Source organism: Corythoichthys intestinalis, chromosome 20, assembly GCF_030265065.1.
Source record: "Corythoichthys intestinalis isolate RoL2023-P3 chromosome 20, ASM3026506v1, whole genome shotgun sequence".
In the NCBI taxonomy this organism is placed as follows: Eukaryota; Metazoa; Chordata; class Actinopteri; order Syngnathiformes; family Syngnathidae; genus Corythoichthys; species Corythoichthys intestinalis.
The window spans coordinates 13,526,587-13,551,247 of record NC_080414.1 but is presented as its reverse complement, the minus strand read 5'-3'; the positions used below and the strand labels follow the sequence as shown (position 1 = coordinate 13,551,247).

General features: G+C 40.1%; 1 protein-coding gene across 4 annotated transcripts in view; it reads left to right on the top strand.

The window, feature by feature from the left end:
- LOC130908918 (dnaJ homolog subfamily C member 13-like) overlaps positions 1-24,661 on the top strand; it is a 47,785-nt gene that overhangs the window by 2,257 nt on the left and 20,867 nt on the right. For 2 of the 4 annotated variants that reach the window (XM_057824858.1, XM_057824856.1), the window contains exons 2-22: positions 2,060-2,140; positions 9,867-9,942; positions 10,015-10,164; positions 10,251-10,292; positions 10,399-10,599; positions 12,412-12,618; positions 12,698-12,793; positions 12,859-12,950; positions 16,748-16,914; positions 16,987-17,066; positions 17,136-17,305; positions 17,382-17,414; positions 17,781-17,880; positions 17,952-18,059; positions 18,139-18,294; positions 21,698-21,754; positions 21,832-21,953; positions 22,024-22,099; positions 22,530-22,625; positions 22,696-22,836; positions 22,996-23,013. In XM_057824858.1, the coding sequence (XP_057680841.1) occupies positions 2,073-2,140; positions 9,867-9,942; positions 10,015-10,164; positions 10,251-10,292; positions 10,399-10,599; positions 12,412-12,618; positions 12,698-12,793; positions 12,859-12,950; positions 16,748-16,914; positions 16,987-17,066; positions 17,136-17,305; positions 17,382-17,414; positions 17,781-17,880; positions 17,952-18,059; positions 18,139-18,294; positions 21,698-21,754; positions 21,832-21,953; positions 22,024-22,099; positions 22,530-22,625; positions 22,696-22,836; positions 22,996-23,013 (2,256 nt within the window). In that variant the 5' untranslated portion in view covers positions 2,060-2,072. The remainder of the gene's footprint in view (positions 1-2,059; positions 2,141-9,866; positions 9,943-10,014; positions 10,165-10,250; positions 10,293-10,398; positions 10,600-12,411; positions 12,619-12,697; positions 12,794-12,858; positions 12,951-16,747; positions 16,915-16,986; positions 17,067-17,135; positions 17,306-17,381; positions 17,415-17,780; positions 17,881-17,951; positions 18,060-18,138; positions 18,295-21,697; positions 21,755-21,831; positions 21,954-22,023; positions 22,100-22,529; positions 22,626-22,695; positions 22,837-22,995; positions 23,014-24,661) is intronic. The other 2 variants (XM_057824859.1, XM_057824857.1) reach the window with 1 other exon arrangement.

Genomic DNA, 24,661 nt, shown 5'->3' with positions numbered 1-24,661 from the left:
GGTTGGCCATCCTTCTCTTAGCAGCGGCCGCCTGTACATTTTCTGTAGCCAAAGTATTCCCATACCAGCGATTTCGTTTTCTTCGATGGGGGAAAACGTTCTGGAGTTTCACCTCCTCCAGCCATCGTGTTGCACAGCTGAGTCACTGACACTGAGCAACAACCAGTGGGGGAGGGTTTAGCTTTACAGTGGCAAGTAAGGGATTTCTCCATATATTTTTGGGACATAAAAATAGCTAATACCTTGGGGACAGTATGACGGAAAATTTTGAAACCTTGACATTTTTATACCACAGTATACCTTGAAACCGGTAATCAGCACATGTTTATTGTCTACTGTAGTGTATGTTTCTATTCTAATTATGGTTAATTATTGTTTTATATAGTTTTATCATAAATGAAAACAATATTAATAAATACAAAATTAATAAAGTGAATAAAAGCAGAAATGGACACTGGTTATGGACCCAAGTAACACTCTAAAGTTCTCGTTTTTTCATAGTACCATAGGCTTCACTATCTGATGGTGAAGTCTATGATAATCCAGTATTTAACTCATTGCACGCAATTGATTTAGGTTTCTGTGCCATTAATGTACTAGACGTCCAATGCTTTTTGACTAGAAAGGGCGAGTGAACGAATGTACTGGACGTCTAGCACAGTCATTGTCAGCCAATGAGTTAAATGAATGCCCTTTAAGGGTTAAAAAATATTATAATTTACAATATATGATAATGTTCTGTTTTTAAATGAAGGTATATAAATTACAAAGGTTTTTAATACAATTTAAATTATTAGCAAAAAAAAAATGTTCATAGCTTTGAACTTTTAAGCTTAAAAAACAAATCATTTGTTATGTTTTCATTGCCACTAAAAGGTGAAGCTGTCAAACTAAAAAGAAAGACAAGGGAAAATTTACAGTAAGTGTATAATGCTGTGGTTTATGTCAAATGAATATAAATTGTTTTGTTTGTTAGTTTGCTGTAATGACTCATGCCTGTTTGACCTTCACACCCTAGCTCTGCTCTATTAATCCAAATAGAAAGTTCAAATTGTAAGAGTTTGATGTGTAAATGTTATACTTCGTCTCTACGTCACCAATAGTCCATTAATACCCCGCTATTGATCCGCCCTCTGACAGGAAGTGCCGTCTGGTCCCGCATTGCATCTGCACATGACTCAATCCCGGAATACGCTGTGGCTTTTTTGTGATTTAGTATGCGTTTGCTTGATGTTCCCTGGCATCAGTTTTGGATTTAAGTTTCCACCCGTGACTGGATTGTCAAATTATTTCCACAATGGGCAACATTCCTCGATTTGGGGCCTGAGAGTTGAGGAAGGAAAGCTGGAGTCAGTTTTCCTTGATCCTGGCAGATTGCTGACACTGCCGCTCACCCCCTCTCTTGTCACAGTTTGCACTGAAATGTTTAGTTTGTAGAAATAGTTTCCTATTAACTAAAGCACTCAATGATTGTGTTGAATCTAGTATTAATAACATATTGTTTTGGGTCGAATAATCTGTTCATAAGACATGCTATATTACACTGGGCTTAAGTTTTTTGATTTTCAAAATCCTTTGTGAATAAACTCTCACCTCAGAAACGTTCACCTGAAAAATCTTTGCCGTTTTGAAAAAGCTCTTCTAAATTGTTCAATAGGCGATTAATCCAATTTAACTGGGAGGTTTGGCAGTGAATGATCACTAGCTAATGAGCTAACCTTGTCAACAAACGTAGCACTGGTGGGTTATTAACCCCTGATCAATATCCACGCTGATTCGTTTCATTTCGGTGTTAATCTTTGACCTCCCTACTGTGCGTTTAACAGCCTTTGATTTAAACCCGATCAGCCCGGAGAAGCTGATTGGATAATATATTAGTCCAGCAGCGGGTTTTTTCCCACCGTGCCGCAGAATGTGGAAAGCTAGCGTGAAGCGTGTGCACCGGCGGTCATTGGGAGATGGCGTCGCAGCGTTCGGACGTTGTCGCCGGGCTCCGTCGGGCCAAAATGACGGATTTGTTCTCTATTTTCAACTTTCCGGGGTCCGCTGTGTTTCTCAGGTCCTGTGAAAAGATGAACGTCCTGAAAGACAACACGGACCTGGCCTGCTACTACACCACCAAGCACTCCTGGAGGGGAAAGTAAGCACTTTGCTTTGTGTGTGGATTTCACGCCTCGTCCCTGCTGTGTCATCTTTGGGTCGGGTGACGGCGACGGCTGTTCTCCAGCTTCACGCTTGGGGGAAAAAAAAATCGACTCGGGGTCTCAATTATGCTGACTTCCATTGCTTCGGTCGGGGGGGAGGGGGAGCTTTCTGTTATGAAATGAACCTCGAAGAACATTCACCCCATTTTATGATAGATTATAAGGTTGAAATTTACCTCTACTCAAGGAAATTAGCTGTGCTTGTATGCTATTTTGTGTGCACAGTTATTAATTTTTGAATATGTATTTTTTAAACGATTGTCACTAGTGCTGCAACGATTATTTGATTAACTTGAGTAATTCGATCAGAAAAAAGATTCGAATTAAATGTTGCTGCTTCAAGGATTCGTTTCATTAAAGTGGCATAGTAATGATTTGTTTGAAAAGTGTTTGCATTTAGTTTTATTGATTTGGGTGGACACACAGCCCTCTAATGGCGACAGTGAATATTACATAACTCATTTCACATGGCTGAATCCAGCTGCTCCCACTAAGACCAACATAAGCTAAGTCTTTGTTTGAGCTAATGTTTTTAATGCATTCGTAATTTAGTTTAATGGTATATTTAGCCGTTTTTCTGTGAAAATGTGTGTTTGAACCATTTGTCAAGAGCATTATAAGAAAAAAGAAAAAAAGTTAGCATTTTATAGCATTCAAGCTAGCGAAATTTTGCTATGTAAGTTAGACAATTGTTCTTTTGTTGTACTTAGATCCTCATTTATTAATTTTTTTAAAGTGTTTGAGGCTCAGCTCTGGTATTTTAATTTTCTCTGTTCCTTATCGGATTACTCGATTTTTCTAGCTAACTAGTTAATTGATTACTACCGTATAGTAGTCCTTCTAAAAAAAAATTGTATAATGTGATAAGTTCATTATTTTCTGTAATGTACTGATAAACATTAGACGTTCATATACTCTATTTTAGATTGATTACACACAACTGAAGTAGTTCAAGCCTTTTATTGTTTTAATATTGATGATTTTGGCAAAAAAGTCCAGGAAAAAACAGAAATCCCTATCTCAAAAAATTTGCATATTTCATCCGACCAATACAAAAAATATTTTTTAATACAAAAAAAGTCAACCTTCAGTTAATTATATCAGTTATGCACTCAATACTTGGTCCGGAATCCTTTTGCCGAAATGACTGCTTCAATGCGACGTGGCATGGAGGCAATCAGGATGCTTCGATAGCGGCCTTAAGCTCATCCACAGTGTTGGGTCTGGTGTCTCTCAGCTTCCTCTTCACAATATCCCACATATTCTCTATGGGGTTCAAGTCAGGAGAGTTGGCAGGCCAATTGAGCACAGTAATGCCATGGTCAGTAAACCATTTACCGGTGGTTTTGGCACTGAGCAGGTGTCAGGTCGTGCTGAAAATGAAATCTTCATCTCCATAAAGCTTTTCAGCAGATGGAAGCATGAAGTGCTCCAAAATCTCCTGATGGTTAGCTGCATTGACCCTGCCCTTGATAAAACACAGTAGACCAACACCAGCAGCTGACATGGCACCCCAGACCATCACTGACTGTGGGTACTTGACACTGGACTTTAGGCATTTTGGCATTTCCTTCTCCCCAGTCTTCCTCCAAACTCTGGCACCTTGATTTCCGAATGACATGCAAAATTTGCTTTCAGGCGCTTCTGCCGTTGTTTCAGGTTCAAAAGTGGCTTGACCTGGGGAATGCGGCACCTGTAGCCCATTTCCAGCACACGCCTGTGCACGGTGGCTCTGGATGTTTCTACTCCAGACTCAGTCCACTGTTTCTGCAGGTCCCCCAAGGTCTGGAATCGGCCCTTCTCCACAATCTTTCTCAGGGTGCGGTGACCTGTTCTGGTTGTGCAGCGTTTCCTGCCACACTTTTTCCTTCCCACAGACTTCCCACTGAGGTGCCTTGATACAGCACTCTGGGAACAGCCTATTCGTTCAGAAATTTCTTTCTGTGTCTTAGCCTCTTGCTTGAGGGTGTCAATGATAGCCTTCTGGACAGCAGCCAAGTCGGCAGTCTTACCCATGATTGCGGTTTTGAGTAATGAACCAGGCTGGGAGTTTTTAAAAGCCTCAGTAATCTTTCGCAGGGGTTTTGTGTTAATTCGTTGATTCAGATGATTAGGTTAGTAGCTTCTTTAGAGTACATTTTCATGATGTGCTAATTTTTTGAGATAGGGATTTTTGTTGACTTTTTGCCAAAATCATCAATATTAAAACAATAAAAGGCTTGAACTACTTCAGGTGTGTGTAATGAATTTAAAATATATGAAAGTCTAATGTTTATCAGTACATTACAGAAAATAATGAACTTTATCACAATATGCAAATTTTTTTTAGAAGGACCAGTATATACAGTGCCTTGCAAAAGTATTCGGCCCCCTTGAACCTTGCAACCTTTCGCTACATTTCAGACTTCAAACATAAAGATATAAAATTTTAATTTTTTGTCAAGAATCAACAACAAGTGGGACACAATCGTGAAGTGGAACAAAATTTATTGGATAATTTAAACTTTTTTAACAAATAAAAAACTGAAAAGTGGGGCGTGCAATATTATTCGGCCCCCTTGCGTTAATACTTTGTAGCGCCACCTTTTGCTCCAATTACAGCTGCAAGTCGCTTGGGGTATGTTTCTATCAGTTTTGCACATCGAGAGACTGACATTCTTGCCCATTCTTCCTTGCAAAACAGCTTGAGCTCAGTGAGGTTGGATGGAGAGTGTTTGTGAACAGCAGTCTTCAGCTCTTTCCACAGATTCTCGATTGGATTCAGGTCTGGACTTTGACTTGGCCATTCTAACATCTGGATACGTTTATTTTTGAACCATTCCATTGTAGATTTGGCTTTATGTTTTGGATCATTGTCCTTTTGGAAGATAAATCTCCGTCCCAGTCTCAGGTCTTGTGCAGATACCAACAGGTTTTCTTCCAGAATGTTCCTGTATTTGGCTGCATCCATCTTCCCGTCAATTTTAACCATCTTCCCTGTCCCTGCTGAAGAAAAGCAGGCCCAAACCATGATGCTGCTGCCACCACCATGTTTGACAGTGGGGATGGTGTTTTCAGGGTGATGAGCTGTGTTGCTTTTACGCCAAACATATCGTTTTGCATTGTGGCCAAAAAGTTCAATTTTGGTTTCATCTGACCAGAGCACCTTCTTCCACATGTTTGGTGTGTCTCCCAGGTGGCTTGTGGCAAACTTTAAACGAGACTTTTTATGGATATCTTTGAGAAATGGCTTTCTTCTTGCCACTCTTCCATAAAGGCCAGATTTGTGCAGTGTACGACTGATTGTTGTCCTATGGACAGACTCTCCCATCTCAGCTGTAAATCTCTGCAGTTCATCCAGAGTGATCATGGGCCTCTTGGCTGCATCTCTGATCAGTTTTCTCCTTGTTTGATAAGAAAGTTTGGAAGGACGGCCGGGTCTTGGTAGATTTGCAGTGGTCTGATGCTCCTTCCATTTCAATATGATGGCTTGCACAGTGCTCCTTGAGATGTTTAAAGCTTGGGAAATCTTTTTGTATCCAAATCCGGCTTTAAACTTCTCCACAACAGTATCTCGGACCTGCCTGGTGTGGTTCTTGGTTTTCATAATGCTCTCTGCACTTTAAACAGAACCCTGAGACTATCACAGAGCAAGTGCATTTATACGGAGACTTGATTACACACAGGTGGATTCTATTTATCATCATCGGTCATTTAGGACAACGTTGGATCATTCAGAGATCCTCACTGAACTTCTGGAGTGAGTTTGCTGCACTGAAAGTAAAGGGGCCGAATAATATTGCACGCCCCACTTTTCAGTTTTTTATTTGTTAAAAAAGTTTAAATTATCCAATAAATGTTGTTCCACTTCACGATTGTGTCCCACTTGTTGTTGATTCGTGACAAAAAAATTGAATTTCATATCTTTATGTTTAAAGCCTGAAATGTGGCGAAAGGTTGCAAGATTCAAGGGGGCCGAATACTTTTGCAAGGCACTGTATATACGACTACTAAAATAATTGATAGCTGCAGCCCTAACTGTCACACATTTGTAGTGTTTTCACAAGTGACAAAAAAAACTGCAAAATTCTTTTTTTTTTTTTTTGGGGGGTGGGGGGTTAAAAATATATTAGTGCAAATGTTTTCAATAGAATATACAGTGCCCTCCATAGTTATTGGCACCCGTGAAAAAGATGTGTTTTTAGCTTCTTATAATTTTTTTAAATTATTCATCTGACCAAAGCACACGGTCCCAGTTGAAGCCTGGGACCGTGTGTATTTTTGTGTGAGACCAAGATTGAGCTTTTTGGCAACAAACACTCTATGTGGGTCTGGCGTGCCACGAAAGATGCACATGCTGAAAAGCACCTCATACCCACTGTGAAGAATGGGGGTGGGTCAGTGATGCTGTGGGGCTGTTTCGCTTCCAAAGGCCCTGGGAACCTTGTTAGGGTGCATGGCATCATGAATGCTTTGAAATACCAGGGCATTTTAAATCAAAATCTGTTGCCCTCTGCCCGAAAGCTGAAGATGGGTCGTCACTGGGTCTTTCAGCAAGACAATGACCCTAAACATATGGCCAAGTCTACACAGAAATGGTTAACCACACACAAAATCAAGCTCCTCCCATGGCCATCTCAGTCCCCAGGCCTTGTTTTGTTGGCAAAAGGGGGTTGTACAAAGTATTAACACCAGGTGTGCTAATAATTGTGACACACATTATTTGATGTCAAATAATTTTTTCTTTATGTGGGATTTTTTTCCCCACTGAATGAATGCAATTGTATTGAATGTTGGATTTTTCTCTTTTTTTCCATTAAGGTCCCATGTTATTTGAGTAAAAAAAAATATATATATATTAGAAGCTAAAAAACACATCTTTTTCAGGGGTGCCAATAATTATGGAGGGCACTGTAACTATTTATAAATATACAGTTAAATTTGACATTAAAAAAAGGACACACTAAAATGTATATAAAAAAAAACTGAATAGCCTCAATTTTTTTTGTTATACAGTGTATAAATTCATATGAACACGGACAAATATGTTTTTCTTGAAATGATTTGCAACAAAATTCATAGATAAAATAATTTTTCCAACCAAAATACATACAAACATGTAATTATAATAGTATTACACCCATTTTTGGTGTGGTAAAAAAAATTAAGGAAAAAAGATTCTAGCAAAATTTGTAACTATCATGCCTCTCTTCTAAAAGATGTAAAAAATATATTTTTTTAAATTCTATTCATTACAAAATATTGATAGAACAAACAAAATGTCAGTTTTTGTCATTGAGAAGTGCACAGCCAAACCTTATGTGTAATTTTTAATGCTAAGCAGCTGTAATTTCACAACCTCGATGCAAGCACTGTTTAGCCTTTTTAAAAAATGAAGCTGGACCCAGTAATGCTTAACAGAGGCCTTCAATGGATGAGGTCCCGCTCTGGGTGGAGAGGCGGTGAGATCGTATTACCAATCACTGCTGCTGCCTACAGTACTGCATATTGCTGCACTCCCATTACTGCCGTAACAAAAGCGACACCGCTACACTTAGCTGTCGTCAGACTCCCACGCTCTTCATGCTTTCATTGAATTGTATAGCTGTGCATAATGAGCAATATTCATGCACTGTTCGCTTCAAAGTTGGCATGTTGAATGAATTAGGGAGAAGTAGTTATGTCTGATACAGGAAGTTGCTTAACACGTTCAGTTATGAAACATCACAAGTGGAAGGAAATTTTTTTTCAAAGGGGTTGCCAGTGATAGTCAAATCCGTGCATGAAATGAAACATGAAGTGTGCGCTCTTTTAATATATGTGAAGTCAGCAGGAAGTCAGTTGTCCCTTGTGTGAGTGAGCTGAAGAAGCCATAATGCGTATGCTTGTGTGATGTCAGCATTTTACCTGTTTAACTTGCTTATAAAAAGATAGTTCATTAACTACACTCTATTATACTTTGGAAATCTAGTTTTGGAAGGCGCATTGAAATCAGAACAGGCTTCAAGCAGTTGCGTGCGCTGTCGCTTGGCGTCGAGTCGCTTAGATGGAAGTTTCACTTTATGACAAGGCTAATGAGGATGTGCGAGAGGAAAACCGACAAGCGAACAAGAAGCTCAATCAGCACGTTGAGCGTGTGTGCTCTTCAGGGAACAGCATGAGGGGACACGCTTGAAACGGAAGCATGGGATTGTGTTTGTGCGCTGGATATTTAAAAAAAAAACTGAAATTTTGCTATATGAATCATTCTTTGATTGCAATCATGTTCAGTATGGAGTAAACAGCATAAGAAAATCTGTCTTTTTTCACCCATTGTTTTTCTTTAAGTACAAAAGACAGGAACTTTAAAAACATTTTTTTTCCTTTTCAAAATTAGTTTAGGGATTAGGGATTAACTTTTAACGGGGATGCAATGATACATACTCCCAATACGACAAGACCTGGTGTCACACCGAGAGCAAAAATCTGATTGTAAAATGTTTTTTTGTTTTTGTTTGATTCTTATTCAATACATACTTTACATTTTTTGACGGTGGCGTGCTATGGGATTTTTTCAATAAAAAAAAGTGTGTGTGGCTTAAAAAAAAGGTGAAAATCACTTCCGGTATATTACGATACAACTATTAAAGAAAAAAAAACAAGGTATTCATTCTTTTTAAAGTGGGAGGACTAGCTTATTTTTCAGTGCCATTGGTGGCGCTAGACCAATTATCTTCTTCTCAATTATTTTCTGTTATGCCCCCCCAAGGTAGACGTAAATGTTTCGCCCCCCCAAACTCTGCCGCCATTGTAAATAGTATCATTTGTCTATAATATTACTATTATAAGTACACCTCTGCCTCACATTGTCCTTTTTTTTCTATTAGAGAAAATAACAGAGATCAACTTATAAAGTATCACTTTATTAACATTGTTTATTTAATTTGTTTTGTTTGTAACAGAAAAGACTTAACGGGACGATTGTTAGCAATATTCGGCACGTTTTCGCTGAAAAACAACGAAGCGGCTTATCAATGAGATTGGGGTCTAATGTCTTTAAGTGGCGTCTTAATTGATTTGGCTTCCGGCTGTCCGCTGTGATCATTTTTAGACACAGTAAACAGTGGTCTTTCCTCATCTACCACTGTATTAAATGTCAAAGCCAAAAGGCGAACGGCCCAAAAAAAAATGCGCATTCTCGGCGGCCGGGGGAGAACCGTAGGTGAGGGAGGTCGTCGTGACGATCCCAAGCCGAAAATGGCACTTCTCAGGCGGACACGAGTGAACCGGAGAAGACAGTGGGTTGCTGCGTGAGTCCGGCCAGAAAACAACTTTCGAAAACGGCGCACAGCTCTTCATATCTCTCTTCTGTGTGCTCTTGCTTACTTCAGAAATACTGCACGCACTTTGAAGATGAGAGCGCCACTGCCACCCACTGAGTGGATGTGCAAGTACACTTTATTCTAATACGGCAAAAAAAAAAGAATGTTCCCCGAGGTGACATGCGCCACCCCTATTTGAGAAGTACTGCGCTAGACATCCAATTTCGAAGCAGTCTAAATGGATTGGATGTCTAGCGTCGTCAGTGGCAGCCAATGAGTTAACACACTATCCTAGGTGAAAGGTTTGCTAGTGAACTGTTAAAAGGGCTAAAATAATAGAAGCCGTTTATTCCCTAGCTCAGCACATTTTTGTGTGTTCCAGATACAAGCGCGTCTTCTCCGTAGGAACACACGGCATCACCACCTATAACCCCACCACACTCGAAGTAACAAATCAGGTAAGCGAAAACCATTCGGACGCAATGTTAGAAAATCCATGTGTTTCCTTGAACGGTTTCGTTTGTCGCTAGTGGCCTTATGGAGACATTTGTGGAATCGGCCCGGTGGGAAAAGGCCAGGGAACAGAGTTCAGCCTCACATTCCGAAAGGGCACTGGCAAGAAGTCGGAGACTCTCAAGTTCTCCACTGAGCACCGGACAGAGCTGCTCACAGAGGCGTTGGTGAGCGTTTGCGTGCACCCATTCTATATCAGCGCCGTACATGATTGCCCTTTGTAGTGGATCACCGTGTTTTTCTTTTTCCACAGAGATTCCGAACAGAGTTTTCAGAAGGGAAAATCACTGGAAGGGTGAGCAAGAACCCTGTTTTTTTTTTTTTTTTTTTTTTTTAACTATCACGGTCAATTTAGACTGCAAAGAAATTTTCAGTGAAAATATCTTGTGAATGTCCACCAGCGATACAACTGCTACAAGCACCACTGGAGCGACACGCGGAAGGCCGTGAGCTTGGAGGTGACGCCAGGCGGCATCGACCAGATCGACCCGCACACCAACAGGGTGATATGCTCTTACGACTACCGCAATGTGGAGGGCTTCGTGGAGACCTCCGACTACCAGGGCGGGTTCTGCATCCTTTATGGCGGTTTCAGCCGGCTGGTACGTATAGCGTGCTCGAAAGAGATATACAGTGATCGCTCGCTAGTTCGTGCTACAAACTTCACGCCCTCAGTCTATCGCTGTTTTTTGGCAGTAAAAAATACAGATGAGCTGTTCCGATCCGATCACGTAGTCTTGCTGCTGCTTTTTTTCGTCAGGCAGTGCACTGGAGTTGCTTATTAAAGTTAACGATGATTGACAGACGTTAAGGTTTGATCTTGCCAGAGATGCTTGTAAGTCGAAACTTCAAATCAAAAAGCCGCATGCGTCAATCATCGTTTAGCTTGTGAAACAGTTGCTGTGGCAACTCATTCTGTGTATGTGAGCAGCTTGAGTGGACTCACTCAATGAAGCTTTAATAATAACAACCATTACTGTAACATTTTATCGCATTGAAAAACTTTTTCCATGATTGAAATTGTTCCTTTTTTTGGATTGATTTTTCTTTTTGAATTTTTTTTTAAGCAATTTATTTTTTATTTTTTGATTGAATAATAAAGATAAAAATGACCTTTCCAAAACACAAATCAACATTACTTCAATCAAAAAAAAAAAAAACTTGACTTCAATCCTCCCCCCCCCCCCAAAAAAAATTAAAGAAAAATAGCTTTCACATGCATGAGTTTTTTGAGTTTTAAATTTATTTTTGGATTCAAACACTTTTTTTGATTTATTTTTTTATTGAAGCGACTTTTTTTGGGGTTGAAAATATATATTTTGATTGAAGCAACTTTTTTTTTATTGAAGCAACTTTTTTTTTTGATTGAATAATAAAGACACAAATCTACCTCCATATGGCTCCGCCCAGGGGATACAATTTTTGACTGGGGTAACTACATTTGCACGACACCAGCGGGCGTACCATAATCAATGGATGACGATCTTGGCAAAAAGTATTGCCTAAGCAGCCTGATTTAAAATTCCCCTCAAGAATGATTGGAAACAAAAAACCACATTGTCAACTTATTATTATATCTATTCTATAAAGTTTAATTTTATTGCTGACACTGTGTTTTGGGGTCATCAACATGTTGTGCCCCCCCTGCCCCAAAAGTCAAACTCCGCCTATGGCAAAATATGATCACCCTGGAATGACAGACAGACAGCCAGCATACGTAGTTGTTTGTTTTGATGCTTCTGCACTTGCTGGTCAGTTTGCTCAGCGTGTGTCGGACTGCGAACGAGTGTGCATGCGTAATACTTGAATGAGCTCAATGGACAAAGGCTGTCTGAACGGGCATGCCATTAAAACAGGTATGACAAAAAAAAAACTGAATTGTGCATGAAGACCTGCAAGACCTGTTTTCGTTTTTATTGATTGATTTTTGGCATTTGTGTCCTCATTCAATTATGTCATTTTGCAATCTGTATAAATTTATTTCAACATGTATTTTTTTTTTAATATGCATTTCAATTATTTCTTTTTCTCATAAGTTTTTCCAATTTGTTTTTTATGTGAATACTTAATTATTATTTGTTTTGACATTTATTTCTATTTTTCATTTAGTTTAACATTTATTGAAATGTTTTCGATATTTTTCCGATTCTTTTTTTTTTTTTAGTAAACATTTAATATTTCAATTTTTATTTGCTGATTTAGTCATTTACCTATTCTTGCATTTTGACACTTCTGTTCCCATACTCAAGATCACTAGTGTAACTAGGTCAAGTCACATATCTTAAAAAATATAAAAATAGCAGCAGGCATGGGGAAGTAGATTATACAATGGCACCATGTATGTGGTTGTTTTTTTTTTTTTTTTCTCGTAATGAAACAAAAGCAGATGTTTGACCTCACGTTCTCTCCCTCAGCATCTATTCGCCTCCGAGCACCGGGACGACATCATCCGCAGCGCCATCGAGCACGCGGGAAACTTTATCGGCATCATGCTGCGACTCAGGAAGGAGTCCATCACCTTCGAGAATTTCGTGACCGACCGACTGGGGAAGTACAGCTCGGACGAGAGCATCACCTCGCTGGCCGAGTTCGTGGTGCAGAAGATCACCTCGCGCCACCCGGTCGGGACGCCGTCTCTTCGTCGCGCCACTCTGTTTCTACTCGTTTCTTGTCTAAAGTGGAGGATTTTATTACTCCCAGGAGCCAGTGAAGCGCATTTTGGCGCTGACCGAGACGTGTTTGGTCGAGAGGGACCCGGCTTCTTACAACATTGTCACCATTAAACCTTTCGGGGAGGTGCGACGACAGCAATTTAAACTGTCCCATTTTGCAAACTGGCTCTAATCTCCTACTTCCCGCAGGTGTTTGCTCTCATCTGCGATGTTGACAACCCTCAGGTTTTTACAGTCGAATTCATCCGAGGCCAGATCAGAAAATTCTCATCCACAGAACGGTATACATACCTTAGTCTGATTCTTACCCAGACATCGGGTAGAGCTTACACTATATTTTCTGGACTGCAGTGTTGTTTTTGCCACCCATTTTGATTTTCGTCTTAGTTTTTTGGACGAAAATACTTATTTGTCTTAGTCATATTTTAGTCAAAACGTGTTTGTCTTCGCTTTAGGCAACGAAAACTCAAGACAAATTTCGTTTTGTTTTAGTCGACAATTACTCAAAATATTTTCGTGTGTTTCGGTCCAAAAATAAATATAGGTCACTGACAATTTCAAATGAACGTTGACAAACGAGCACGTAATTGAAGCATTTACAAGGACATCACCATATTCGTGATGATAATACTGTATGTAAAAAAAAATAAAATAAGGTACAAGTTTAAGACACTTGGCACGCTAAATGCTAATGCTACAAGTTACATTTAGTGTGTGATGGTCAATCAACACAGACCTTTAAAGGCTAAAGCAAATGGCATATCATTTCTAGCCAAGATAAGAAAACTTTTTGTTTCAAAACAAGCAAGTGTGTGTGTGTGTGGAGGGGGGGGGGTGTTTGAGGAGGTAAGGCACTTCACATCAGTGACACGGCCAAACACTGAATATATGCGGAAATTATGGTGTAATTTCATCTCGTTCTTGTCTCGTCAGACGAAAACTGTCATTAGTCTCTTTACGTTTTAGTCTCCTAAGACACTTTTTTTAGCGCGTCTTCGTCATGAAAAAATAGTTCGTCGACAAATATTTTTGCTCTCATCATCATTGATGAAAACAGTAATGCTAGACTGAAAGTACTACTTTTTTTCATAGTTTCACCGGTGCATAGACATTTGCCGATTACCCGTTTCAAGGTATACTTTGGTATGAAAACGTCAAGGTTTCAAAACCGCAAAAATTTTCCCCTATGACCCTCCCTAAGTTATTTGCTATTTTTTATGTCCCAACAACAGACAGCAACAGAAAAGTTAAATAGCCGCAGCTTAGTGGAGGAGGGCCAACCGACTTCTAAAACATGTTTGCGGAGGGTGGCTGCCAAGGAGGCAATACCTCCAATATGATTTCACATTTATACAAAATTAAATGTTCATAAACACTGTCATGAACGTTTCCCACCAGCTTTGAGAGTTAACACCAGTGTGTTTAGTGTGTCTAACGTAGGGCTTGGCGATATGGCTTAAAGTATGTATCGCGATAAATTGAGCAGTTACATCGATAATGATAAATGACGATAAATTTGCCCAAGTGGACTGTTATATAATTTGAAAATCTGAATCAATGCATTACATAAAAATGAACTGTTTCTGGTTGAGTTATTTACAAGATTTCAATTTAACATATTTAAACAATTGTACATGCAGTCTAAACATTAAGTATAGAAAAAATTCTTGAAAACCATAAGAATTCAAGTATGAACATTTGTAACAGCTTGTATGACTTGAACAATGTACAACATTATAAAAATCAATACGACGACTATGCAAACATGTCATTGTAACAAAAATGACTTACAGTTTGAACAAAACACTTCAAACAGACAACTTAATGGCTGCTGTGACATAATTACTCAACACAATTGTTTACTTCAAGGTTTCAGGTTTTTTACCCCAGAGCATTTTTAATGCATGCACGCACACCTGCACCCCCCACACAGACACACACACATTAAAGCTGTATTGGTCTTTTGCCAATGAAATATTTAAGATTTTATCATGGCAGTAATGACTAGAGGTGTGCAAAATTTCCTATTCTTAGATTATTCGCGATTCGGCCGTGGAAGATTCGAGAACGATTCACAAACATCCAAATTCCGATTATTGAAATATGCCAAGTAAAGCGGAAGTACAACACACTCAGCGCGCCGCGCGGTCAATGAGCAACGGAGCGAGAGTAGCTAAACATCATGCTTCTCATTACCCGGCCCCTCGGGTAATGCCAATGCTCAACTCACGGCTCTAGCTCAACTCATGCCACGAGATAAAAAAACACAACAACATACCTGAAGCTGCTACAAAAGTACGTCATCCACATAATGTTACGGTAGATATCATTTATATAAGACTAGATGCACTATGGTAGCAGTAGCGTTTGCAGCACATCTACAAAAAGCTAGATGCAGACGTAGTAAACGGCCGCCATCTTAAAGCAGTACACTTCTCTGCAAGGCTGTTTCCAAGCAAACCTAATTAACTTTTTATCTAAAATATTCCTAAATCGGTAAAATATTGACTTGAATCTATCTTTAAAATAGTTTTAAAACTTTCACATGTCGAAAGTTGACAAAAGGGAAATTATGGATTAACGGGAGCAATTTTAACAACTTTAACGGTTGATTCACAACATTAAATTAATTGAATGTAGTTTAAAGCTGCTGATACAGAATGGGGACTGGAGTTTTTTATTTACTGTTATTTTTGTATATTTGTTTACTGCTATATGTTAACTTGATACTGAAATAGTAGTTTGGTTTAGCCTGAGAGTATTTTTGAACAATTTTGGAACAAATGTACAAAATATTTAAAAAAAAAAAAAAAAAGGGGGGGGTGCATCAATAATCATTTTAGAATCGAATCGGACCATCTGAATCGTAATCGTAATCGAATCGTTAGGTGCCCAAAGATTCCCAGCTCTAGTAATGACACAGTATGAAGCAAGCACATACAGAAAAATAGTTGTGGCCGTTAAACGGTCATATTATATAGGCTTTACTGTTGCATTATAATTTATGCTGAATGCTTTACCCTCATAAAAGATATCAAAGAAATCACACACTCAGACAGATACAAAGTAACACGACATACTAATTGCCAAATGCAGTCCGTGCACAATTCACTCATTAAGTTCAGCCGTTTTGACAAGGTTAGAGCCGCTATCCGACTCCATCACGTTCATTCTATAGCGTTAGCCGGTAGCGTTAGCCTGTGGCCTGGCCACCAGTAGAAAGCACCCTCTCCTGAAATCGTGAAAACCAGGGAGGAAAGCGGGTGAAAGCCCTTTTGCAGGCTGCCAAGTGTCTACTTAATGTTGAGTGAAAGTTCGGCGAAGCTCCCTTAAGCCCGACTCCTTCACGTTTGCTTGTAGCGATGGCCGCTAGTGTTAGCCTACAGGGCTTCTGTTTGTTTGGGTTCCTGATAACAACGTGACTTTATACGTAAGCACACTGACTGCTTTCTTAAAGGGGAATGAACACAGCCGAACAACACAAAGCTGGATGAAAACACTATATTTTCTTGTTTTATTAAATTACCGAATTTACCGACATGGTCAAAGTTACGTCAGTCATCGTGAAGAATTTCGGTAACGGTAAATTTTCGGTATACCGCCCAACTCTAGTCTAGCGGTGGTAAAACATGCAGTTTTTTTTTTCTCTGGCAACGGTCTTTGTTGAGAAAGAGAGTGTGTATAATGTAAACATGGTACGAGTCATACACACGTGCTTTTAATGGAAAAGAATTCAATTATTTTTGTTCTGATGGTAAATAATGTTGAGCTGTGGCTCTGGGTTTAGGCTCTCCTAAAGGACTGCATTTCTTTTAATTTTATTTAGAATATTTTATTTTGTTTTTTTTTAATTTATTTTAACCTAACATTATACTTGTGATTTTTTTTTTAACCCATATATCTCAACACATTTTAGAGTTGAACTTGCGATACCGTGATACCATGAAACCGGTATATTTTGGCTTAAGATTATCATACCGTCAGAATATCATACCAGCACATGCCTACCGCGGTGCACAAAATACGCTACTTGTGGTAAACCAGTATGTCTGATGATTCTCATCGCCCTCCCTTACAGAGACTCTCTGCTGGCCAGCCTGCTGGACGGCGTGCGCGCGTCTGGCAACAGGGATGTGTGCGTCAAGATGGCCCCGACGCGCCGCGGCCAGCGTTGGGGCCTTTTGAGCATGCCCGTAGACGAGGAGGTGGAGAGTCTTCACCTCAAGTTCCTGGCGGCGCCGCCCAGTGAGTCCTTAGTTGTCACTGCGAAACTACTTTTGCATCTGAATTCCAGAAATTGATCATTTTGTTCCTCAGATGGAAACTTTGCCGACGCAGTATTCCGATTCAACGCCAACATATCATACAGCGGCGTGTTGCACGCAGTAACGCAAGACGTGAGTGTGTTCAAGTCTTGTATACGTTCACATTTATACTTGGAACTCATTCCCATTTCTCTTTTTAAGGGTCTGTTTTCGGAGAACAAAGAAAAGCTCATCAACAACGCCGTCCTGGCTCTGCTGTCCCAGGAGACCGAGCTTCCAGCGCTCAACTCCGAGCTGGAGAGTCACTTCCAGGCCATCCGTCGCCTAGTGGCCTCCAAGGCAGGCTTCCAGGCCTTTACTCAGCTGCCAAAGTAAGTGCACGGCAGGTTCTGTCCTTTCCCATTTTTTGTTGAGCTGCTCGTAACAGGCATGCTCTGTCATTCCAAGGTCTGGTCAAGCGTCTGGACTCACAGACGGAACGTAAATATGAAACCATACATCTCAGTCTACCCAATGTCTGCCTCTTTCCTGCTTGCTTTCACTCGATACTGTTTATTTTGCATCTCTTTGTAAGGCGCTTTTCTGCCTAATTGATCTGTTAGACTCAATTTGCCTTCTTTTGTTCTGTCTTTTTGTATTTGAAGTCTGGGTCACTGAGATGTATGATAGAAGTGTAATTTTTTGGGGAAATGCTAGGTTACAAATAAACAGGAAAAAAATGTTTTTTACTGAAGTACCCTAATGAAAGCCGTCAAACGGTAAAAAAATCAATGCACCGTAATATTGTAACATTCATCCATTGTCTTTTCTGATTCAAACCAATTGCATTTTTATGTATGTGTTCAGGTTCAGGGAAAAATTGGGAGTAAAGACTGTCAAAGCTTTAAAGAGAAACAACAACGGTGTGACGCACGCTGCTATTGACATGCTCTGCGCCCTCATGTGTGTAAGTACTGCCTCAATGTTTTTGCATGAGTCTCAAAGACCCCAATCTGAAGACCACTTCCTTCCATCCAGCCCATGCATGATGACTACGACCTGAGGCAAGAGCAGCTCAATAAGGCGTCTCTGCTTTCGTCCAAAAAGTTCCTGGAGAACCTGCTTGAAAAGTTTATCACTAATGTGGTAATTTCATTGTTTCTAAGTAAGGATAAGCTGTCATGAGAAAGGATGGAACTATAGTAACAGCTGGTTTTTCTTCCAGGACCACGGGACGGGGGCTCTGGTCATTAGCTCCTTGCTGGATTTTTTAACCTTCGCCTTGTGCGCCCCCTACAGCGAGACCACCGAGGGCCAGCAGTTTGATATGTTGCTGGAGATGGTGGCCTCCAACGGACGCACGCTCTTCAAACTGTTCCAGGTCTGGAATGCTTTTGTTAGTTGACTTACAGTGGGGAGAACAAGTATTTGATACACTGCCGATTTTGCTGGTTTTCCCACTTGCAAAGCATGTAGAGGTCTGTAATTTGTATCATAAGTTCTCTTCAGCTATGAGGGACGTAATCTAATACAAAAAAACAGAAAATCACGTTGTATGATTTTTAAATAATAAATTTGCATTTAATTGCACGAAATGAGTATTTGATACATCACAAAAATCGAACTTAATATTTGGTACAGAAACCTTTGTTTGCCATTACAGATACCAAACGTTCCCTGTAGTCCTTGACAAGGTTTGCACACACTGCAGCAGGGATTTTGGCCCACTCCTCCATGCAGATCTTCTCCAGAGCCTTCAGGTTTCGGGGCTGCTGCCGGGCAACACGGACTTTCAGCTCCGTCCATAGATTTTCTATCGGGTTCAGATCTGGTGACTGGCTAGGCTACTCCAGGACCTTAAGATACTTCCCACGGAGCCACTCTTTAGTTGCCTTGGCTGTGTGCTTTGGGTCGTTGTCATGCTAGAAGACCCAGCCACGACCCATCTTCAGGGCTCTCACTGAAGGAAGGAGGTTGTCAGCCAAGATCTGGCGATACATAGCCCCATCCATCCTCCCCTCAATACAGTGCAGTCTTCCTGTACCCTTGGCAGAGAAGCAGCCCCAAAAAATGTTTCCCCCTCCATGTTTCACGGTTGGGATGGTGTTCTTGGGGTTATACTCATCCTTCTTTTTCCTCCAAACACGACGAGCCGAGTTAAGACCAAAAAGTTCCATTTTTGGTCTCATCCGACCACATGACCGTCTCCCATTGCTCCTCTTGATCATCCAGATGGTCAGTGGCAAACTTCAGACGTGTCTGGACATGCACTGGCTTCAGCAGCGGGACCTTACGTGCGCTGTAGGATTTTAATCCATGACGGCGTAATGTGTTTCTGATGGTTTTCTTCGAGACTGTGGTTCCAGCTCTCTTCAGGTCATTGACCAGGTCCTGCCGTGTAGTTCTGGGCTGATCCCTCACCTTCCTCATGATCAGTGAAGCCCCACGAGGTGAGCTCTTGCATGGAGCCCCAGAACGAGGCAGATTGACCGTCAACTTGAACTTCTTCCATTTTCGCTCCAACAGTTGTTCTCACCAAGCTGCTTGCTTATTTTCCTGTAGCCCATCCCAGCCTTGTGCAGGTCTATTATTTTATCCCTGATGTCCTTACACAGCTCTTTTGTCTTGGCCATTGTGGAGAGGTTGGAGTTTGTTTGTTTGAGCATGTGAACAGGTGTCTTTTTATACAGGTAACAAGTTCAAACAGGTACAGTTACTTCCGGTAATGAGTGGAGAACAGGAGGGGTTAAAAAAGAACTAAGAGCCGAAGTATTTACTAGTTGGTAATGTATCAAATGGTTATTTCGTGCAGTTAAATACAAATTTATTATTTAAAAATTATACAATGTGATTTTCTGGATTTTTGTATTAGATTCCGTCCCTCACAGTTTAAGAGAACTTATGATACAAATTACAGACCTCTACATGGCTTGCAAGTGGGAAAACCAGCAAAATCGGCAGTGTATCAAATACTTGTTCTCCCCACTGTATTTAATGCCATTGGCAGGAATTGACAACCCTTCCATTTTGACTGGGAGAGGCTGGGTGATAATGATTAGGAAATTACCTAGAAATGATTTAAATTTAAACTTCAGTAGCAGTTCAGTTACCAAATACATTTCATAAAATACATTATAATAATTAAAAACATAAACTGTATAAGCACTTTGAAAAAGCAGATTTCAGCCTAAGCCACCAAACTCAAAGCATTGCCACATTTCGCGACCCCTGTGACCTTTAACCCTTACTCGTCGTCATATCACCTACCTTGCAAATTTTGGTTAAATAGGCAAATCTGTTATCACTTAAGGGTGAAATTTCTGACATGTGACCTTTGACCTCATACACCAAATTTAATCACCTCTACCGTTTCATGTTACAAACATACCTTGCAAGTTTGATCATAAACCCCTTATTCGTTCTTGAGCTATCTTGCACAAAAACATATGTATTAGGGGTGTGCCATCTTAGGCACCCCACGATTCGATTCGATTACGATTCAAGGTGCTACGATTCGATTGTTGAACGATGATCACGGTATTGGTGATGATTACGATTATCATGATTATCGATGCATCGTACTTTACTCATTATTAAATTAGCCAAACACATTTATATCCATTATTCATTTAGAACAACCTAATGATTCAACAGGAACGATAGAAACATGCCCATACAACAAAAAGCTGCCATTAAGCTGTTTTTTTTTTTGTTTTGTTTTTTTTACAATCAAGTGCAAAAAAACCATAAACCATTTTAAAGGTAGTACTTATTTCTCAACATGCCTATACAACACGTAGCTTACATTGAGATTTTTTTCACAAGGTGCAAAAACATTAGCCGTTTCAAAGGCGGGACTTATTTCTCTCAACAATAAAATATTTCAACAGGTGGAATGAATTCCACATTTTCTGGAAACAGACAAAGTGTCTTCAGAAATAAGACTTCTTTTAACCAATATGCTTTGTTTTCACAAATTTCTGTACTATATCGCATGTTTGTAGTGTTACCACTGTACTTAATCATGGTTCTACACGTTCTGCATGTGGACTAACTTTTGTACACCAACAAAACAACGCACAAATGGACATGGAAATACACGTTAGCGAATTCGCTAATTAGCTTAGCGCTCGGCGCTAACTGTTAACATCTCAAAAACAACAACAATAAAGGCTAAAAAGTACAAGAGGGTTCGTGTACTCACCTCTTAAAGACACACACGGGACTTAGCAACACACTCAGGACATTTTTCAATTGACATGACTTGAAACTACTGTTGGACAATTAAAAGACAAGGAGCAACGAACTATCTCTCTTCCCCTCTCGCTCTAAAAAAAAAACTTGCCCACAGAAGAGGACCCAATGCGCGACTGCCGGGTCCCTGCCTGTCTCATACACAAATTTATTTCGAGTCTTTTGAACAGGAGTAAATCTCTCGCTCAGTAACTTCAATCCATCATAACGTTGTGCGTGCATCCGTTAAAAGTTCTGTGCGGCAGACGTGTCTTGAATTTCGTTCCGCTACTAGCGGCTGTCATAAAGTTATTAGGGAAAATCATCTTTTTGAACATTTATGAATCGCAATCGAATTGTCACGTGTCGAATCTCGATGCATCTAATCATCGATTTTTCGGCACACCGCTAATAATTGTACATGTTTGGCCATTTCCAGAACTATGTAATACCCAATTTAACATCTAAAAACTGTTTTCCATCATGCTATTGTTTGCTGAGGTAGAATTTTGAGTTTAATTTTAAAATTCGTTCACTTGTTTTCATTGCAGCATCCGTCTATGGCAATCGTGAAGGGAGCCGGTCTAGTGATGAAGGCCATTATTGAGGTAAATAGAAGAACGTACTCCCCATAGAATCAGATGTTTCATTTACATTGTCGCACGCTGAAAATTTTCACATACAGGAAGGAGACAAGGAAATAGCTACAAAGATGCAAGACCTGGCTTTGAGCGAGGGCGCCCTCCCTCGCCATCTCCACACCTCGTTGTTCACCATCAGCGTGGACCAAAGGATGCTTACCAACAGGTCGACAGCAGCGACGTGAACACGCCCTCGAGGCAGGAAATAACACGTCTTCTCTTTTGGGTCCGTTTAGACAGCTGAGCCGTCACTTGGTTGGACTGTGGACCGCAGAGAACCCAGTTGCCATGAACCTTCTCAAGAGAATTTTGGTAACTTTTGACCTTTTGGTTGCATTTTTATTCAGTAATCAGTAGCTTAACTCATTAGCCATCATTGACGGGGATAAAAGTCCAATCAAGTTTGACTAGGAGGTCTGGCAGTGATCGAACGTCAATGGGAGCCAATGTCAATTTATGACATAAAACCGACTGAACCATAGGAAGCCTGTTGATATTTGTCCCAAGTTCCAATGTTGTAAATGCTAATATGCTAAAGCTAAAATGTGGTCAGTGTAAAAACAGCTCGTTTTAAAGCAATTCTGGTTTGGCCTTTCATTGTCAATGGCAGCCAATGAGTTAATTGTCTATTAATGCATAATACAGCTTGTTTTTATGATGCCAGCCATTTCAGTTGAAATGTATTTCATGTGTATCAATGTCAATGGCAGTGAATGAGTTAGCGTTTTTGTGCTTACTTTAGCCAACGGGCTTGCTAGCTTACATGGACAGTCCCGATCCTGTACCGGAGAAAGATGTGGATCGAATGCACGTGCGCGATAACTTGAAAATTGCCACGGTAACACAACGACTTCATGTATAAAGTCACGATGCACAAGCTCTCTATTAGGAATGTTCTTCTTGTGTAGGACCTTCTAAACCGCAACAAGGTACCCGAATGGCAGAGGATTGCCGGCAAAGCGGCCAAAGAAGTGGAGAAGTTTGCCAAGGAGAAGGCAGATCTGGTTCTTATGCACTGGAGGGACAAGATGGGCATCGCTCAGAAGGAGGTGAGCGGGATTTTGCTTGTTGCCAATCAGCTCGCGGCTGAACTTTAGGCTTCTCGAACGGCAGGTCCCCTGAAAACGCAGCACCTTGTTGTGTTCAATGCACCGAACAATAATCACTTTGTTGTCTCTGCTCCTCCCTTTGCCGCCGTACGATTGTAGCAGGACAGAAATAACCTGGTAAGTAAGACCTGACCGACAGGATCCGTGTCATGTTCTGTCTTTCTGGCCAAGAATTCATGCTTCCATCTTCTCATTGAAAGACATTTTCAAGCTCTTTTTTTTTTTTTAAGTCTTGTCCAGTAAGCGTGAAGCCAGGAGAATTTTGATTGTTTTAAAAAAAAGAAAAAAAAAAACTGCACACATGCGCATGGGGTAGCTTTGTTTTGGGTGCTATTTTCTCTTTTTTTCCCCCTACTTCTTGTCCATCAATGCCTGTTGATTCCATACTTTTTTTCCCATCCCATATATTGAAAACGAACACATTCACTGCCATTGACGACTCCTGTTTTTTAATGAAAATATAAGCACAATGATTTGTGAATAAACTCTCACCTCAGAAATTCTCACTTGAATTAGTTTAGCTGTTTTTTTCCGTAGTCTAGATGCAATTAGGCCTTTGCTATTAGCTCAAAGCAGTGTTGTTTTTGGCAGCCTTTTTTATTTTGGTCTTAGTCTTTCGGACGAAAATACTTGGTAGTCTTAGTCATATTTTAGTTATTTGAAAATGGGTTTCTCGTCATCTAGTTTTAGTCAACGAAAACTCAAATTTCGTCTACTTTTAGTCGACAGTTCTCAAAATGTTTTCTGTTAACTTCAAAAGTTTTAGTCCATTAATAAATAAATATGAGGTTTCCAACAATTACGAAAGAACATTGACAAATGAGCACATAATTGTAGAGTCTACAAGGACATTAATATCTTCATGATGATAATGCACACTCAGCAGGAAAACGGCACATTATTTGCAATTAATTAAACTTACCTGGATGCCACGAACTGTACGTAAACAGTTTAAGAGAGCTTAAGAAGACACTCACCGACTCACCGCGCTAAATGCTAATGCTAACGCAAACGCTATGCTAACGCTACAAGTTAGTTTGTGATGATCACTCAGCACAGACCTGTAAAGGCTAAAGCAACATGGCATAGCCAATGTAAGAAAACAAAACTTACCAAGCAGCACCTGATACATGTTTTTCACAAAAGTAGCCTGGAATAGGCACACGCTTAAGCTTGTGGGAGGAGGGGTCAGAGGGAGGCGCAGCATGTCACATGAGTGAAACAATTGCTAAGATGCGTGCTAACTACACATACGATAAGAAAATATCACACATTGTAAACTTATGACGGAAACTATGGCGAATTTTCATCTCGTCTCACCAGACAACTGGCATCCATCTCGTTATCTTTTAGTCTCCCAAGTAGGGGTGCACGATATCCATTTTTTGAAACCAATACCGATATCGATAACTTCCTGCACCTCAAGGCCGATACCGATAACCGATAATATATAAATGATTTTATGAAATAATTTTATAAAAAATATATAAAAGAACTTGTAAACATAACACTGTAAAATGCAAACATTTGCCAATTGCCATAGTAAGGTTTATAACTCAGTAAAGGAAAAATATGGCCTCTAGAACAGTAACAAAACTTTGCATACTGGCAAAACAGGAGTGGAAACAAACGCACACATCCTAATCCGACACCGTGCCAAATATATTATTAATAGGCCCGATAATATATAATGATATCGGATTTATTGGGATGACGTCATAATTCCTATTATCTGACCGATAATTATCGGAGCAATTATTATCGT